Raw genomic sequence first — 18,693 nt, 5'->3', positions numbered from 1 at the left:
ATCACCAGTAATTGCTCATCACTTCTTCACACTTGGGGTACTTTTCCTATTTGATTTGGGAGGAAAATTCAAATGCAGGGAAGCAGCTCAACAAAAGGCTAGATTTTAAAACCAAATCAAAGTTTATTTCTACAAGCTGCCAGAACAACCAAATAACAAAGTAGTCAGCTATTCTGTTAATACCAGTTATTCCCAACTGCTGGTTCAGCAAAGTTTCCATAAGTCCATGGCAAAAAGAGGCATTATTTATTATATCCTTATCAGATAATATGGAACACATTATACACATACATGTTTCCACATATCACAGAACATGCTCTTTCTTGAGAATAACTCACACTTCCTACATTTAATCTGCTTCTTTGATTTTAAAATGCCCTTTCTTTCATCAAATGATGGTGACAATGACTGAAAATTAGATTTTTTGTTAATGTTTGAAAATGACAAAATAAAAAGTTATTGACCTAATGTTTATCCCCCAATTTGGAAAGAACGTATTTTGGGAACTGAAGATCTAACGGTCTAAGATCTACGAGTTTACTTACTTACTTTTTAACATATCTTAATGACTTAAGCAAAAAAGTGACCAGGAATTTAATCAGATAGAATTTAATGAAAAGCTCTCTAACTCAAAAGGCAAAGAAAAGATAATACAGACTTCATTCAAATCCATCACAGTGCCAGCAGCAGTCAAAATACAGGCCAGTCATGAGAATTATCTTCCTTTATGAAAGACAACACAATCATTTTCACACATGTCAAATACTGAGTAAGTGTAAGACTACTGAGGGAAGGAGCTGGCCATGAATCCAAGTTTTTCTTTCCAACTCCTGTTAACTAGTAAATCTACAATCCAAAATATAAGTAGAATTCAAACCTTTATATTGTTTTTATTTATCCTTCAGAAACTCCTCTCTAGGGAGGGAAATTTTCTTTAGAGTCTCATAGCTATCTGTCAAGAGGGTCAATGGTGCTCTCTGTTACATTGTTCCAACTCTGGAAAAATAATATTACTATACACATAAGACATGGGGGAAGGGAAGAGGACATGTAATTATGCAATTTAATCAGAATCCTACTTTCAAAAGGAGACCCTAAAAACAGAACATCAGCCCTGTACTATGTTGGTACATACGTTTGATCCTCTATATAGTAAATGTTTCAGCAAAACCCACAGAAGAAACCAAAGAATGAAATACGTGTAGAAAAATATCAAGTGGCAAATTTAAACCCCAGGTGTTTCAATATGCTATTACTGTCTAGAAACAAAGCTATCACCAGCTGTCAGAATCCTTGTTATATATTTTTTTGATTGCCTTAGTTCCATATATCCATTTTTAAGTTGGTTATTTAAATGTTACCTTATGTGCATAAATCATTTCACAAATATGTTTTGAAACAGCTTTTTGGTTGTATTCCCATTTAAAAGAAATAGTCATTCATAGAATCTACTATATATGTGTATTATAAAGGGCAGTAAAAAAGATTACATTTGTTCAACACCTACCACATGGCAAGCATTGAGATGATTTATTTACATTATCTCACTTTATCTTCATAAGGAAACAGGGTTTATTTTCTCTGTTTTCAGATTAGGAAAAGTAATGCTCAGAGACTTTGGGCACTAGTAATCAGCAGAGATGGGATTCAAAGTTAGATCTGTTTGACTCTAAGACCTATGTACTTCGAACTACCTACTTCTTGACAATTAAATCTTAATATTGAAAACTTTGTTATCTTTCTTCAATCAGATCAACAACTTTTATATCAAGGAACTTTTAAAACTTAATTATAAGTTATTTTTACTAATAAAATAGCTAAAGCTCAAATAGTTTTTGCTAAAATGAGGTAAATATAAGTGACTATAAAAATTATTTACTCATTTAATTTACACTGTATCTTGCAACTGATTAAATACACAATAATCACCTCACTTGATTTTTAAAATGACCCAATGGGATAAGAACCTCAGAGGAAGAAACTCGGGCACGAAGATTAAGCAACTTGCCAAAGGTCCCACAGCTGACTTGTGGCAGAGCATTTGTACCCAGGCCCACCAACTCCAAACCTCTTATCCACTGCACAACACTGCATGGCACAGCATGGCACTGGCTTCTCAAATGCAACTGAAACCTAAGACTGCCCTTTAAAATCAGTCTTATTTTAACAGTCTATATATTCTTGAGTTAAGCTATTTTTAATTTTCTAAAAAATCTACGTATATATATATACACACAAATCTTTTATGTACTAAAATATACAGAAGTAATAAGATTGCTCCCGATTTTTATAAAACCAGGAAAGAAAATAACCAAGTACCTAGTTTTAGACCATAGATGAAATTTAATTTCTAGATCTTTAACTAATGTTGAACATGAACAGACCTACAAATAAGAAAGAACACACTGAGTGAATTTACTACTTTAATTCATCTTAATTTATCTAAATTCACAATTAGGAGTTCAGTATTTAAAGCAAACATTTAAATAATAAAAGCTATACACTATGAACCCTCACTTAAAACCATGCACAAAGCAAAAATCTCAACAAATCAAGACAGTTTTAGTTTGATGAATTAGAAAACAAAAGAAACCAAAACCTTCAACCTCTAGAATGTATAAGATGGTTCTTAGAGCGTGCAGGAGAGTGAACAGCAGAAAAGCTACAAAGATTAATGACTACCCCCACAAGCAGGCATGGGTATTTGTCACACAAGTCTACAAAGAAAGGGCAACATCTGACATAACAATAGTGAATAGGCTTTGCAGAGCTTTCACAACTTTGATGTGTAAATAATAGGGGGAAATGCATTCCTTGCCCTAAAAGGTTTAAATCCTTTTACTTTAAAATACATTTTGTTTTAGGAGGAAAATATTTAAATTGTCAGTTCCCATAAGCTGCTACCAAAAACTGCAAAAAGGATGGCTAAACCTCCAGCAGTCAAAGGATAATCAGAACAAAATAAACACCTATGGCCTGTGTCTAATCAACTACAAGTTCCAATATAAAAGATATTTGCTCCTAAACGCTTAGATGCCAAACGAAGGGGTGGTATAAACTTGGATATGATTCTCTAATCCTGCTCTCCCTTTACTCTTTGAAAGCTGCTTAAAACCACACTGACCTTGTACTTGTGTATAAGTACAATCTGAAAATCCTTTTCTTATGTCGGTGATTTCCAAACACAAAGCCGTATCCCTAAGTGGCAGCCCATAAATTACTATAAATAAGAACAGAAAACCTAGCTTCAGGCCATTTTCCATTGTCTCAATCTGCAACAGAAACGGTTACAAAGCAGACCCGTGAAGCTAAAAATTCAAGAAAAACCAACTAAACAGGGACTTCTAAGAGAGACTGGAGTACCTGAGTATCCTTGGTAGGTTCTGCGTCAGAGCTGGCACTCCGGTAGAAATAGAAAAGTGCACAAGCAGCAAAACAGAGAGAGATACTAAGATAGCAGAATTAATGACCACCGCCCCGCCAACAAAGCCAAACACAAACAGCAGCATGCATCCAGGACTCATGGCGCTGTGCTGGCATGGTGAAACACCCGGACCAGGAGGCCTACACGGGGGCCAGAGGGGTATCTTTGTAGTGAGGATCTGTCATTCAGCTGCTGCCACAAAAACAATGCCATCAGCAGCAGCTTTCCACTTCATCCTGCAGCAGCTCCGGAGCGATGGCGTCATCCCGCTCTCCCCACCTCATAACCATAGAGCTGCTGCTCCTAGCATTTATGCAGCAATCCAGAGCGACAGCCAGCCTATTAACTATTTTCCTCTCCACTAAGAGTCCTGGCTTAGCTCATTGGCTACAATGCTTGGAGATCTACATAATTTATTCACACTCCTACAGCAGTCTAACTAACAGAAGTCTAGCTAACCCTTTCAAATGTGCCTCTCTGTAGCAAAAAGGACTTTAAACCAATTATACAGGAGAAAAGAAAATTTTTCAGCATCCTCACAAATCAGAAAAACTTAAAACTAGTGTAATCTCCATTAAGTACTATGAAACAATAAAAATACCTCGATATGTTGCTTATATGGCATGGCTCACAATTTACCTTTTCAATAGTGAAGGCTGTTCTGTGTTTCTATGCTATTCTCTCGTATAGCATTCCAACTACAGTAGAAAGCTTTTGAATCAGCCGAACTATTGTTCCAGGATTAAAGAACAGGGAGAACCAGAAACAAACAGATGATTTATTTCGCTTTTTCTCCAAGCAAAAATGCGTAATTAAAAAAAAAAAAGCTTACCTAATTCTACTATAAGCTGCAGACTCTAGTTGATCACTCCCTGAGAGCTGATGAAGTTTTGTTCTTTCTAAGTGTTCCATGTAATTATGGATCATCTATTTTGAAGAAAGAAAAGAATATACAAAATTTTAAGACTAATACCTGGAATAAAAACATACTATTTTAACAAGGGAAATATTGTAATATAAAATTTCTTTATTTATCAGACTACCCATAGTTCCATGTAAAAGAATATTAAGAACGAAAGTTTCCTTTAATGGCAAAGGAATATGCAAATGATTACATTTAAGCATGCTAATATCTGCAAAATTAGCCAATGTCTTGCTTAGCATAGCAAAAATCTTTTTTTTTCTACAATATGTGATGCTATTAAATAATTTTGACACAAATAACACAAAACAGGATACAGACATTGTGAAGGAGTTGACAAGAGATTACTAATTACTAAAAGTGGCAGGGTATTTGAGAAATCCATTACAAAAATGGGAAACAACAAAGAAATTAACATGAAACTTGAGAAGAAGCCATACCTTAATTTTTTCCATTGTACAAAAGATCCACAGACTAAGATTATTTAAGATTTAATTTAATACCAAGATGTTTATTTCTTTTACCTACAGATTTAGTTGAAAGAATGCTAAAACAGTCTCTCCTTTGTTTGACTGTTAATTACTAGAATCATTACTTCATATAATCATACATAATAAAAGTAGCAAATTAAAACAAATGAAAAATCAGAGCACTTTGAATGACTCTTAGATAAGGAAACTTAAGACAGACCAAGCTAAATGTAGAAGCGAAAACTTCAAAAATATCAAGTACACAAACTTGATAGTTCCATGTAAAAGAATATTTTACCGAATAAAATATTAACTACACAAGAAATTCTACAGTCCTATTTGATTTTTTATAATCTAAAGTTTCACTTTTAAGAAACCTAAATCTGACATTAAAACATCTAAAATTCAACAAGTTTCAATCATAAAATCAAAAAGCCTTTGCTAAATACTGACATGATATGAATAGGAAAAAACAAGAGAAGTTATGTTAGCAATTTAAAGGAATGTAAATACCAAGAGTAGGCAAGAAAAGGTGACTGTCTTTCTTGGAAATATTCCTTGAAGTCTTAAAACTATAGCATGGAATAGCCTTGAAGGTCGCTAAACTTTCGTTGTATGAAGATGGGTTTTATTCTCAATATAACTTAAAATATGTATTGTAGCATATTAAAAGGAAAACTACTCCTTGGTTAAGTTTATTTCTAGGTATTTTGTTGTGATGCAACGGAAATGTTTATGCCAGTTATAAAATTCTGGTTTTGGAAGTGAAAAAAAAAGTGAATGAAGGGCTGCAAATGACAAAATACCCTTCTTTTTTATGGGTGAGTTGTATTTCATTGCATATATACGCTACATCTTCTTTATCGAACATTCATCCATTGATGTGTACTTAAGGATGCTTCCATATCTTGACAATTATCAATAATATTGCTGTTAATACTGGGGTGTATGTATCTTTTTGCATTAATGTTTTTGTTTTTCTCGGGTATATGCCCAGGAGTGGAATTGCTTAGCCATATGGTGGTTCTATTTTTAGGTTTCTGACAATGTACAAGGGTTCCCTTTTCTCCACATCCTTGTCGACATTTGTTATTTGTGTTCTTTTTGATGATAGCCATGCTGACAGGTGTGAGATGGTGTCTCACTGTGATTCTGATTTGCATTTCCCTGATATTGGTCGTGTTGGGCAACTTTTCTTGTTCCTGTTTGGCCATCTGCATTTTCTCTTTTTGAAAAATGTCTGTTCAGTTCTTCTGCCCATATTTTAAATGGTTTGGTTGGTTGTTTACTTTTTAATTAAAGTACAGCTGATTTAAAATGTTGTATTAGTTTCTGGTGTACAGCATGGATGGACTTGGAGGGCATTATGCTAAGTGAAATAAGTCAGACAGAGGAAGAAAAATACTGTAAGATAGCACTTACATGTGGAATCTAAAAAAATACAACAAACTACTGAATATAACAGAAAAGAAACAGACTCATAGATGTAGAGAAGGAATTAGTGGTTACCAGTGGGAAGAGGGGAGGGGAGGGACAAGACGGAGGTGGCAGAACTAAGAGGTACAAACTATCACGTATAAAATAAGCTACAAGGATGTATTGTACAACATGGGGAATACAGCCAATATTTTAGAATAACTATAAATGGAGTATAACCTTTAAAACTTCATGAATCACTATATTGTATACCTATAACATATAATATTGTACATCAACTATACTTCAATTTTAAAAATATGACATTGTAAAATAAATAAATAATGGTTTTAAATGAGTAATTTTGCAAATTCAAAAAAAGGGAAAACTACTGAAATGAACAAAGTTTTCAACAAAAATTTTAAATTTATTTTTTAAAAGTATGCTTTTCTTGTGAAAATGTTACTTGGCATGGATGCATGTACAAAAATGAAGAGTTATATAAATCAACTTGAAAGTGTTATTTACTTCAAATAAAAAGCTGAACTCTGATGCATGAATTAAGATGGATAACTATATCAAATCAAACATAAAAAATCAATCAGGCTGTCCCCCAATTAAAACTAGACCAGATAAGATAGAATCACGTGGACATGGTGTGTGAAAGTATTTTAAAATTTTTTAAGTTTACATATTTCAAATTTTAAATTAAAGATTTTAGAAAATCTAAGTTGAATTCTCAGTAATATGAATTTGATTAGTTCAAATGGAGGAATATAAGTTTCTTTAAGCATTCAAATGAATAGAAACTTCCTCTAGAATGCTTTTATAGTAATCTGTATTCAATATAGGAATAAAAAGAATTATAAATAAAATGCAAAGATATAGAATGAGTTTTACCCCAAAGTTCATCTTATATATTCTTGTCTTAAATGATTAAATTTAATTTTTTTTTAACTTTAGGAAATGGTGAATTCCAAACCTTCTTCAAATCACTGACCCCAAGTCATCTGAATACATTTGCAGATACAGTATTCTGACTTTCCAAAATGGCCTACATAATGAAATTGGTTTCAACCCAATTAAACTAGCACTTAACAGGAGAGAATAACAACAACAAAATGGCAGCTAATATTTATTAAGCACCAACTACAAATCAGCCAATGCATGTACAGCTATTGTTTTATTTAATCCTCACAACAATATTATGATTTTTCTAAATAAACTCCAGCTTAAGGAGGTTAAAATAACTTGCCCAATTTGACCAGCTAGTTAATGATTAACTGTGTTCTAACTGTGTTAGTTAGTTGGCTGTGGGGCCACAACTCAGGTCCATCTGACTCAGTCATCAGAGCAGTTAAGCATTAAAGGACTCATGGTGTGTCTGCCCTTTTGGTCAATTCTCGAGGCAGGCAATAGGCTCTTTGTCCTTTCTTCCTCACACCCACAAGAAAACCCCACACCCTAAAGCATTTCCTGACATCTGAAATAAAATATGCACTATATTCTATACACACATGAAAAAAGTAGAAAAAAACACACTGTACATAAAAATCTAAATTTTAATTATAGGGCTTCACAGAGTAGCTCTGGTTTAAAAAAAAAAAAAAAAAAAGTGAGTGGGAGGGCAGGTTCAGTGCTGCCAGACACAAAAGAGAAGTAAGTGAGTAAAATAGGACATGCTTTAGACATGCTATTGTTGGGTCCACCAGCCCCAATCCTCCTGATCTCAAAACTGCAACTCTCAATTTTCTCAGGTATGTACATTAATTCACACATATTCAGGAGCCAATTCAGGAAAAAATTGCTGGAGTCACAGAGAAGGATCCCAAGCATACTGCTTGGAATGTCCCAATTCCCCTCCCACCTAGAGAAATCTTCACAGCAGAGGTTGACTGTCAGCTTTGTCTAGAACTGAAAAGCAAAGGCAATAGTTATTAGAAAAACAAGGCAAAAATAGAGGTTTTGGAGACAAGTGGCATGAATCTCTTTAATTGTGTGGGCCTTGAATCTTTCTATATGAAAGATTCAAGAATCCTGTATGTTTATCTGCAAAGCCACTATTCTTAAAGTGGCTGAGATGCCATAAAACAAACAGGCACAGAGTATTTTCCAGTGCATTTAACACCCATGTGTTCCATAACCTGAAAGCATTATTGAAAATTCAGGTAACGGAATCAGGCAGACCTAGGCTCAAACGAGTCACATACTAGCATGGCATATGGGACAAATCACTTCATCTTCTCTTTCTAAGCTTCCACCTGTAAAATGGGGGTGGATGATTAAGAGTTTGGATAGAGAATGAGATGAGAATGCACTTAAACACTCCCTGATGTAAGACCAGGGCTCAGGTTTTGGTGATTAATATAAGAATATGTACACATGTGAACTAAGTCCCTAATAATTACTTGATGTTTATATTTCCTCCACCGCCCTCCTTAAGGTATGTCTTCTTTTAAGCAAATTCAGTAATGTGTGTAAAATTTTGGATTTGATTAGAGAACAGTTATTCGCATTACAAAAAGAGCCAGAGATTTCCCTTAAGCAGCAAACAATATGATTGATAAAAGTGCTACTTTTTTGTATCCCTATAATAAAGGTTACCTTAGAAGCAATAGTGGAAAGATTAAGGTTAAATCCTTCAGGCTTCCTTTCCCTGAAGGTTTTCAGAATTTACCTTTAAAGGACACCTAGTTCTTTAGCATTGGATGGCTATTTATAATTGCTAATTGAATTATATTTCTAGTACAGATGTATAAATACAGAAAAATGTGGGCTAGAATAGAACAGACCCATATTTCAAAGCAGCCATATCTGTATTATAAAAACCTTCCTTGAGGCAGACTGAAATAGAGGGAGCCTATCAGTGCAGAGGATAAAAGCTGCTTATGACTGAGGGAGCAGATCCTATGAAAATGCTACATGCAAGATCTGCCTTGATGACTAGACAGGCTCAACTTTCTGACTTGGTATTTAAGATTTTCCTGAGATCTTTTTTCCTTCTTTGACTGTCCTTCTCAGAAGGCACAGAAGTAGAAAAATTATTATATCTCTTCATTTGAAATTAAGACATCAGGTATTTTTTTCCTGTTGGAACATATTTTTACTTTATTCATTTCACTAATACATATGAGAGGTAATGTGAAATTTCACTTTACAATGATTTTTTAAAGAATGCATATATTTTATACATATTTCAATAATTTAACAATCCTCAATTATTACAAAGGTTAAAACATCAATAAAAAAACCAAAATGATTATTCATTATTCATCACTATCAATTATTTATGGCACATAAACATATCCCCCCCAAAACATGTTTGTAATCAGCCTTGATAAGCACTATTAAAATAGGGCATCGTTCAGGCACTGAAATCAATGAACCAACAATAGGCTTTTAACAATCAATTGTTTTTTAACAGTCTTAATATCCACCATAATACCATCTTATTAAAATGTGGTTATTTTTTACATAGTGAAAGGGCTGCTGTGTAAGCTGTTCCTGTCTTCCCAGAGCTCTATGGTACCAGCACTCCATGGCCAACCTTTCTCCTCTACCACTGAATGCCAATTCTGTGATACCATTCATGCTTCCTGTGTGGCTATGGAAGCTAAGACAGTAATAATCAAACCTCATATGTCAGGAAGAAATTCCAACTCCCCAAGAAAGTGTTAAGCACATTACTCTCCAAAGTAAGTGAAACTGAGTACAGCGGGGTTTTATACTCCTTAAAAGCAACAATACAGGTCCCAACCTGGGGCAGGATAACAGATCAGCCACATTAGTGAAAGGAAAATGGAAGCTGAAGACTAGAACCATCTGTATCGTGGGAAAGACTGGACTAGAAAGGGGAAAAAAGACCAATTATCTTTTTCAGTAACAAATAATGCATAAGTCTATTTAGGTATATGAAACCCAGAATGACCATGATACACAAAAACAATTTTCACATTAAAGAGAGAGAAAGAAACAAAGGCAACATATAAAAGAATGACAGAAAATCATAAAAAGAAGGTTAAAAAACCCTCAAAACATCTTCTAACTTGCTTTGGAGAGATTATGTGCTACAGTTGTTAATTTAAAATAGTGAAATTTGGGGAGGGTATAGCTCAGTGTTAGAGCATGTGCTTAGCATGCACAAGGTCCTGAGTTCAATCCCTAGAATCTCCATAAAAAAATTAAATAAACAAATAAACCTAATTACCTCACCCTAAAACAAAACAAGTAAGTAAAATACTGAAATTTCATGCAGAAAACCTGTTTTAGAGTCATTTTAACACAATTTTTGTTTGTTATTTGTTACAATCTTAATGCAAATAAGTCCTTTATACTGTATTATTTATTATACGTAGAGATTCTGACCAATAATTAACCAACCCATCATTTCCCAACTGATAGCAAAATAAATTAAATCAATTCTCTCATATTAGAATCATGTACACTTTTATTATGCACATATAAGCTTTTACTTAACCAGACAAAGAAATAACTGCCTTAATAATTATTCTGCGGCACACTAATTTACCACATGAAAAGTTAATTCCAGATAAAAGACATTAAAAGTCAACATTTGGTAATTAAGTAAATGACACACGAAATTTAGTATCTTCTGGAAATAATCCCCAAGAATTATACCAGCTGGTTTTCAAAGAAAAAGTCAGACATAAGGTTAATTTCTTTATCTCAACATTAGCATAGTAAGAACAACCCAGAAACCCACCTCAGTGTGTCTCTGATGTAATGCATTATATTCCTTCTTCAGTTCTGCTTCTCTTTCTTCAAGTCTGCTAACTGAAATTAAAATACATACACTTAATCAAAACAAAATATAAGAAATTTACTTGAAAATTCTATCTTTAAAACTTGGAATGGGTCATCCATAATCCTGGGCAACTTTAGGACTCATTGCTCCATATGAAATTCTTCACAAAGCTAGTGACCTCGTTTCATCATCCTTAATAAAACTTTTGGAGAGCGGATAAACTGGATTAAAAAAAAAAATCTGATTGCTTCTCCTAACACGCATAGGTTTATCAGGTCATCTCCCCCAAAACAGGTTTTTAACATGATATGAAATCACCTCTTTAAAAAAAACTTTACAAATCACCTCATAGAAGTTTTAACCTGGGATTGGGGCCCAAATCATTGGATTCTAACATTATTCCAGCTCTTTTTCACTACTGAGCAGTATGTGAAAATGTCACTGTTTCCAAGTACTTTTTCTGCTTTTCAGGGACTCATCCTCTTTTATTTAGCTCCCTCTGCTGATGGAGTTTATGAGTAGCACTAATTTGGGGTAGAGCTCACAGAGCACAGCTTTATGATGCTTTCTTTAAAAAAACAAAGTTTTAGATCCTGAGATACAGAATGTCACGACAGAATTTCACAGGAAAGAATGGTATCAGAGAGGAATGATTCTGAGACAAGATGGAATCCAAGCAGGACCACGAAGAAACTACAGTACCCCAGATAAATGGTGATGAGTACAGCAGGCACTGTTACCACAGAGAAGGAAACACAAAACCATGCAGGTGGAGAGGCAGAGGGGAGACCAGCCAGCCTGGAGGAGCCCATACTGGCTAAGGAGCAGTGGGAGACAGTTGGCTGGGGAGAAATAAGGCTGCTGCTAAAGGAGCTTGTCAAGATACCGTTTAAGTCCATCTGAAAGCAAGAGAGTAGCTGGAAATGTTCTCTTGGTTATAAGGGTCAGCTAGCCACAAACAAGCCAGGCAAAGTGTAAGTGACAGCCTATGACAGTGTTGGCTGGCTACAGAAGTAATTACTACGAACAGCATACACATGAATGTTTTCATATGCCTAATATTAACACACCAGACACCACACCACTTAACACAACTTGTGCTGCCTGGTAAACTCATCTTTGGCTTGTGTAGTTTTACTTGCCACCTTTGTTTAAATATCTTGAAAATATGCGACTAATCACGAAAACTATAGCTCTGACTTTTGATTTGTTTCTAATTGAGCCTATGTGTTGGCTCATTAAATCTACCACAGTGAATAAACACACTACCGCACCCATAGAGCCATACTTTATGGTGCCAGGCAAGACTTGAGTACATGTTCCGCTCATCTTATCCTGTGGCTGTAAGCAGTAAAAAAGCAAACTTGCAAGGCAGCTGTTTTGTGGTAACACAATAGATATTGAAGCCATGATAATTTTTAGTGACTCTTCTGTGATTCTTATTTAAAAACAAGCATAATGCCAAAGCAACTGGGTGAACTTTAAGTATTTTTAATTGTTCATCTGTGTGAATCAAGATTTTCTTGGCACTGTGGAACCAAAACAAAAAATTGAAGGCTGAGGCTAAAATAAAATTGCAAGTATCATCCACAACTCTCAATTTCAAATTTGTGTTCAACAGTAGAGCCTAATTATTCTTGTCAACTGCGTTTATATGAATTCATAAAACAAATCTGTATCACCATCATCACCATTATTAACAGCTAACATTGTATGGTACCTGCTATATACCATGCACTGACCTGTGTACTTTATATAAAGTAATTTGAGCCAGATATTCTTCTTATGTTGAAAGTTTATAATATTCATTTTAGAGATAAGGAAAATGAAGCAAATAGAGATTAAGTAACCTGCCCAAATCCACACAGCTAGTAAATGGTAAAATTAGGAGCCTATGTCCAGAATCTGTTTTTAATTACCACGCTACTCTGCCTCTCAAGAAATACTCCTTTTAATCTGTTTTATATATTGGAATCTATCTCAAAATTTCATTCAGGGAAAAAAAGTATAGAGAGTACTATTCCTTTTTCACCTGAAACAAAAAACTCTGTCTTTATGGAAAAACCTAATCACAGATAACAACTCAAAGGTATCAAACTGCCAAGTAAAACATGTACCCAACTTTTCTAATCATCATGAAATGCATATTAAAACCAAAATGCAACACTACTACATACCTGTCAGAATAGCTAAAATGAAAAACAGTACACCGAGTGCTGGTAAGGAATTTTCATACACTGCTGGTAGGAGTATAAATTGGTACACCCAATTTGAAAACTGTTTGGCAAGATTTAATAAAGTTGATTATTTGCCAACCGTATGACAAAACAAGTTCATTGCCAGGAAAAATGTATATGTATCCACCAAAAAGGCATTTAAACAATATTCAAAGCACCATTATGTGTTCTCCAACCTGGAAAAAACCCAAATGTCCATCAACAGAAGAATGGATAAATATTCCTGTGCCAGAATATTATATAAAAAATGAAAATGAACAAATTATTGCTGCATACAAGATCATGAACAAATCACACAAATAGGATACTGAGAAAAAAGAAGCAGAAGCAAAAAAAATACAAAGTTCAAATACATACAGGACAAATTTTAAACTAATCTAATGTGTTAGAAGTCAGGACAGTGGTTACTTTTGGGGAGGGTTTATGACCTGATGAATGACCTGATGAATTTACTAAGTATACAGCCTGCCCCACCCCGAATCCAAACATAATGTGTGCCCATTCACACAAGCTCCTTCCTTGGCTTGAATACTCATCATTCTTTACGTCCTGCAACAACTCCTATGAATTCAACATATAGCACAGGGTTTAAACAGACTATTCAGAACCACTACAAATAAGCTGTGCTGATTCATCATTAAAATGAACAGGGAGATGAACAAAAATGTTACCAGACTGGGGAATTATAGAAAGAAATAAAAAATGATTAGCATCAGCAGAGGATAAATTGGAATTATTCTTTTGAAGGTCATGTTAGTATATTAAAATAAGCAATGTGTATATCCTTTGACCGATTATTACTATTCTTATTTATCCTACAGAAACACACCAATGCCAAAAGATATGAAAATGGATATTCTATGGAATGCATCTTATAATAACTCCATATATAATGGAAACTCCTTGCATATATGTCATTAGCTGGTTGATGAAGTGAATTATAATAGTCATATGGTAGACTGCAATACAGTGACTTTGCTACTTCTAAGTTATGTTATCTTGGGTACATTAACCCCTCTCGGCCTCAGTTTCCTTATTTATAATTGAAGAATAATGCTTATAATATCAGAGCTGACATTAGGATTGAGGGTGAGTTAATGATTGTAAAGGGTTTAGAACAGAGCCTGGCACGCACACGTTTTTCAAATACAACAATTAAAGTTACTGTTAACATGAATGCAGTATTAGCTATATGTACTGACATGATTGTGCCTAGAACTCAATGGAAGGATGCTGAATATTGTTATATGTGAAAATAAAAAATATAAAGTAATGTATAATATGATGCCAATATGATATCTACAAAGCCAAAACTGAACTGATTTTTCTCTCCCAAACCTGCTCTTTCCCATAATCTTACTCGCACAGAAATCTTGCAGTTATCTTTTTGCTCTTCTCTTTTCCCCACATTGCTATCTGTCGACAAATTCTGTCCATTTTACCTTCAAATTTAATCGAGTCTGACAACTTTTAACCACCTCTATCAATCCCACTTTGATCTAAGACATCATCTCTTGCCTGGATTATTACAATTATCTCCTGACTGGTGTCTCTGCTCTAGCCTTTGCTCCCCTGTATTCTCAAAGTAATAGCCTAGGTGGAGTCAGATAGTGACTGCTCAAAATCCTTCAATGGTGAGGGAGGGAGGAAGGAATGAAAGAAGGGAGGGAGGGAAGAATCCTTAGAATGGACTATAAGACCCTCCAAGACCTGATGTGCCAAGCCACACCACCCTTTGTTCCCATGGAGAATTCCTGTCTCCTGATTCAACTGCTAGGAACTGAGTTGTGTCCTCCCCAAATTCATATGTTGAAGCCCTAACCAATGTAACTGTATTTGTAGAAAGGGCCTTTAAGACGGTAACTGAGATTAAATGAGATTGTAAAGATGGGGTCCTAATCCAACAGGACTAGTGTCCTTTTATAAGAGATATCAGAGCTCTTTCTCCCCAGACAGGCAAAGAGAAAAGGCTGTGTGAGAACACAAAGAGAAGGCGGCCACTGGCAAGCCAGGAAGAGAGGTCTCAGAAGAAACCAAACCTGCCAGCACTTTCCAGCCTTTAGAACTGTGAGAAAATCAATTTCTGTAATTTTTCTGAAAGTCTGTAGTATTTTGTTATGGCAGCCCTAGCAGACTAACACAAGAAGTATCATTAAGTTAACCTTGGAAATAAGCTTTTATACAAGATGTTTATCAAGTGACTTGGGACAGACAGCTGGGCTTGTAGCACAAAGAAACAGGCCCTGCCGGGTGGGGGGAGGGGGAGGTGTTGGGATGGCTGATAGCTCAGTGGTAGAGGGCTTGTTTAGCATGCACGAGGTCCTGGGTTCAATCCCCAGTACCTCCATTAAAAAAAAAGAAGAAAGAAATTAAAAGGAGAAAAAAAAAACTTAAGAAAAAAAAAAAAGAAACAGGCCCTGACTTTATGACAGCTTGCTAATCAATGCTGGGTTTGTGTAGCTTTGTTGTAATGTACTACTTAATCTCAAGAGAGTAGGAAAGAAGACAAAGCCCCAAAATACCACTAACTGCCAAAAAATTTCTATATTTACCTAAATGAACATGACCATTGTTCAAACTGGCTTAGATTTATCTACAAAAATTTCTTAAATTTCTATTAATCACTCTGTTCCCTTAAGCAGGTTGGATTATTTCTATCCATAATTCCTTAACCCTCCATTCACAGCTTTCTAACCCATTAGATTTATGTTCTACTTATTTCCAGTTGGCATCAAAGCATCAATTTGTGCCTCAAAAATAAATGATAAACTATCAATCTATTCTCAAACCACCCCTTTCACATTATATTTACTAATCTCACAGAAATTATCTATGAGATAACTGTATTATTTCTTAGCAATCCCATATTATACAAAAAAGGGCGTTTAGCATATGCAAACTACATATGATTACACATGACTTGTCCCTTACTGTTATTTTTTTAAATAGATTTTATTTTTAGAGCAATTTTAGATTCACATCAAAACTGAGAAAAAGTACAGAGTTTCCATATACCTCTGCCCCACACATCAACATGTTCCCCCACTATCTACATCCCACACCAGAGTAGTACATATATTATAATCAATGAACCTATATTGACACATCATTATCACCCAAACACTAAATTTTACACTAGAATTAAATCTTGGTGTTGAATATTCTATACATTTGGACAAATATATAATAATATGTATCCACCATCGTAGTTTCATACAGAGTAGTTTCACTTTTCTTAAAAATTCTCTCTTCTCTACCTATTCATCCCTCCCTCCCTTTTAACCATGGCAAGGACTAATCTTTTTACTTTCTCTATACTTTTGCCTTTTTCAGAACACCACATATTTGTAATCACAATGTATGTAGCCTTTTCAGATTGGCTTCTCTTACTTAGAAATATGTACTTGAGGTTCCTCTGTGTCCTTCCATGGCTTGATAGCTTACTGTTTTTTAGCACTGAATAATATTCCATTGTACGAATACATCACAGTTCATTCCTGTTATTTTCATAAATGCTGCAGTCTTAAAATTATAAGCCTTAAATGCTCATCAACTCATCTAAGCACTAGAGTTAATTTTCCTCATCTACAAAATGAGATTTTAAGATATTTTCAGTATTGCTTTATATTACAGATTTCTTTTTTCCAATATTACAGATTTCTATGCTGACAGATGACTTCCATCTTTACAGTTTCTGATACAAAATAAATCACAAGTATGCTTAAATCAAGCTCTCTCTCAGCTTTTTGTATATTTTACCTGTTACGCTATTTAATACAGTAGTATTTTATTTTTTCAGGCAGCAAAAGATCCAGGCTAAAAACAGAACATATTCACCTCAAAATACATGACAACACTGCAGTTTACTGTAGCCTATTATTTTTTATTAGTATGATGCATCACTACTGTACTCTGATTTTTACCTCTCTTCTACAACTATGCTTTATAAGACCTAAGTAAAAACCCTCAACTGCTTAAAAATAATTTTAAAAATTTTCACAAATACACCAACCACTCAAATACTGAAAGACATCTGCACTGAAGTGAAATCATTTGCAAAAAGATAAAACTGTTTAAAACAGATTATTCTTGAACCTATTTTTATTTAAAAGCACAATAGAAAAATCTCTATAATTAAACTATTTCCCATTCTATATGCTTCCAAGTACTCCCTTTTTAGTGTGAAATGTTTTAAATCTAATTACACTAAGCTGGTAAAGCCAAAAGAGATGGAAATAAGTGAAAGACAACTAACAAAGGACAACTGATCATCTGAAAACTAATGAATAAAACAACTAGTAATATAACTTTACATAAGGCATTTCCCATGACAATATTATTATTTCATAAAAGTGAAACACATGATATATTGCTTATTTCCTTGTCACATTCATTTTCACTATTTTACACACCTACAGAAGATTTTTTTAGTAGGTTTATGGCAAATTACCATATGATATGATTACATTTACTATTTAACTTAGGAATGAGTCTCGTGAGTGTACAAAAATAAAATCTGGAACAGCTGTATTTAAGAAATATTTTATTTCATTATCATAGACCTATATGTCTGTACTATTTAGTCAAGACTAGAGTCTTTCCTAGAATAGTACACTTAATTTACTCATAAAATCTGGATGGCAAAAAATCTCTCTCCAAAACGTATTACGTGTTCAATGTCTCATTCCAATTGCAGGTTTTCCTTGGGCCAGAAAAGACCTTTAGCCCATAAACACCTATACTATGTTAGCAAAACCTAACCAGTCAGAAATTGACATCCTTCTAAAAAGGAAGTTTCAACACGTTTTTATTAATCACCTTCTTAAAAATTTTTTTGTTCATGTAATCTTAGCAAGTATTTTAATCAGGCCTGAGTACTATCCTATAATTTATCAGTCACAGCTACTTAAAACACTCCACCCATCCCAAATTTTAAAATAAAAGCAGACAGGGGACTTTAATATCCCATATACATCAATGAATAGATTATCCAGACAAAAAATAGGTCATCCAGACCATTCCTACTGAGGAAACATTGAGCTTAATTGACACATTTGATCGGATGAACTTATTAGTTATATACAGAACATTCTATCCAAAAACTGCAGAACACACATCTTTTCAAGTGCACATAAAACAATCTCCAGGACAGATCACAGGCCAGGCCACAAGACAAGTCTCAATAAATTTAAGACTAAAACTGTATCAAGCATCTTCTCCAACCACAACACTATGAGATTAGAAGTCAACTACAAGAAAAAAACTACAAATAATACAAACACGTGAAAGCTAAACAACAGGCCACTATGCAATCAATGGACCAATGAAGAAATTTAAAAAATTACCTTGAGACAAATGAAAATGGAAACACAATGTTCCAAAATCTATGGAACAGAGCAAAAGTAGTTCAAAGAAGGAAATTCAAGGATCAAGAAAAATCTCCAAAAAAAATCTAACTT

At 34.3% G+C, this 18,693-nt stretch overlaps 1 protein-coding gene across 5 annotated transcripts in view; it reads right to left on the bottom strand.

Moving 5' to 3' along the window:
- Window positions 1-18,693, bottom strand: part of SPAG9 (sperm associated antigen 9) — a 132,945-nt gene that overhangs the window by 72,272 nt on the left and 41,980 nt on the right. For 3 of the 5 annotated variants that reach the window (XM_064496073.1, XM_010990320.3, XM_064496076.1), the window contains 2 exons: window positions 10,956-11,026; window positions 4,257-4,351 (listed from right to left, as the gene is read on the bottom strand). In XM_064496073.1, coding sequence (XP_064352143.1) covers window positions 4,257-4,351; window positions 10,956-11,026 — 166 coding nt within the window. Of the gene's footprint in view, window positions 1-3,363; window positions 3,859-4,256; window positions 4,352-10,955; window positions 11,027-18,693 lie in introns of those variants that run through there. The other 2 variants (XM_064496074.1, XM_064496075.1) reach the window with 1 other exon arrangement.

This window comes from Camelus dromedarius, chromosome 16 (assembly GCF_036321535.1).
Source record: "Camelus dromedarius isolate mCamDro1 chromosome 16, mCamDro1.pat, whole genome shotgun sequence".
Lineage (NCBI taxonomy): Eukaryota > Metazoa > Chordata > Mammalia > Artiodactyla > Camelidae > Camelus > Camelus dromedarius.
Note: the sequence above shows the minus strand (reverse complement) of the source record. Positions and strands in the feature narration are given on the sequence as shown.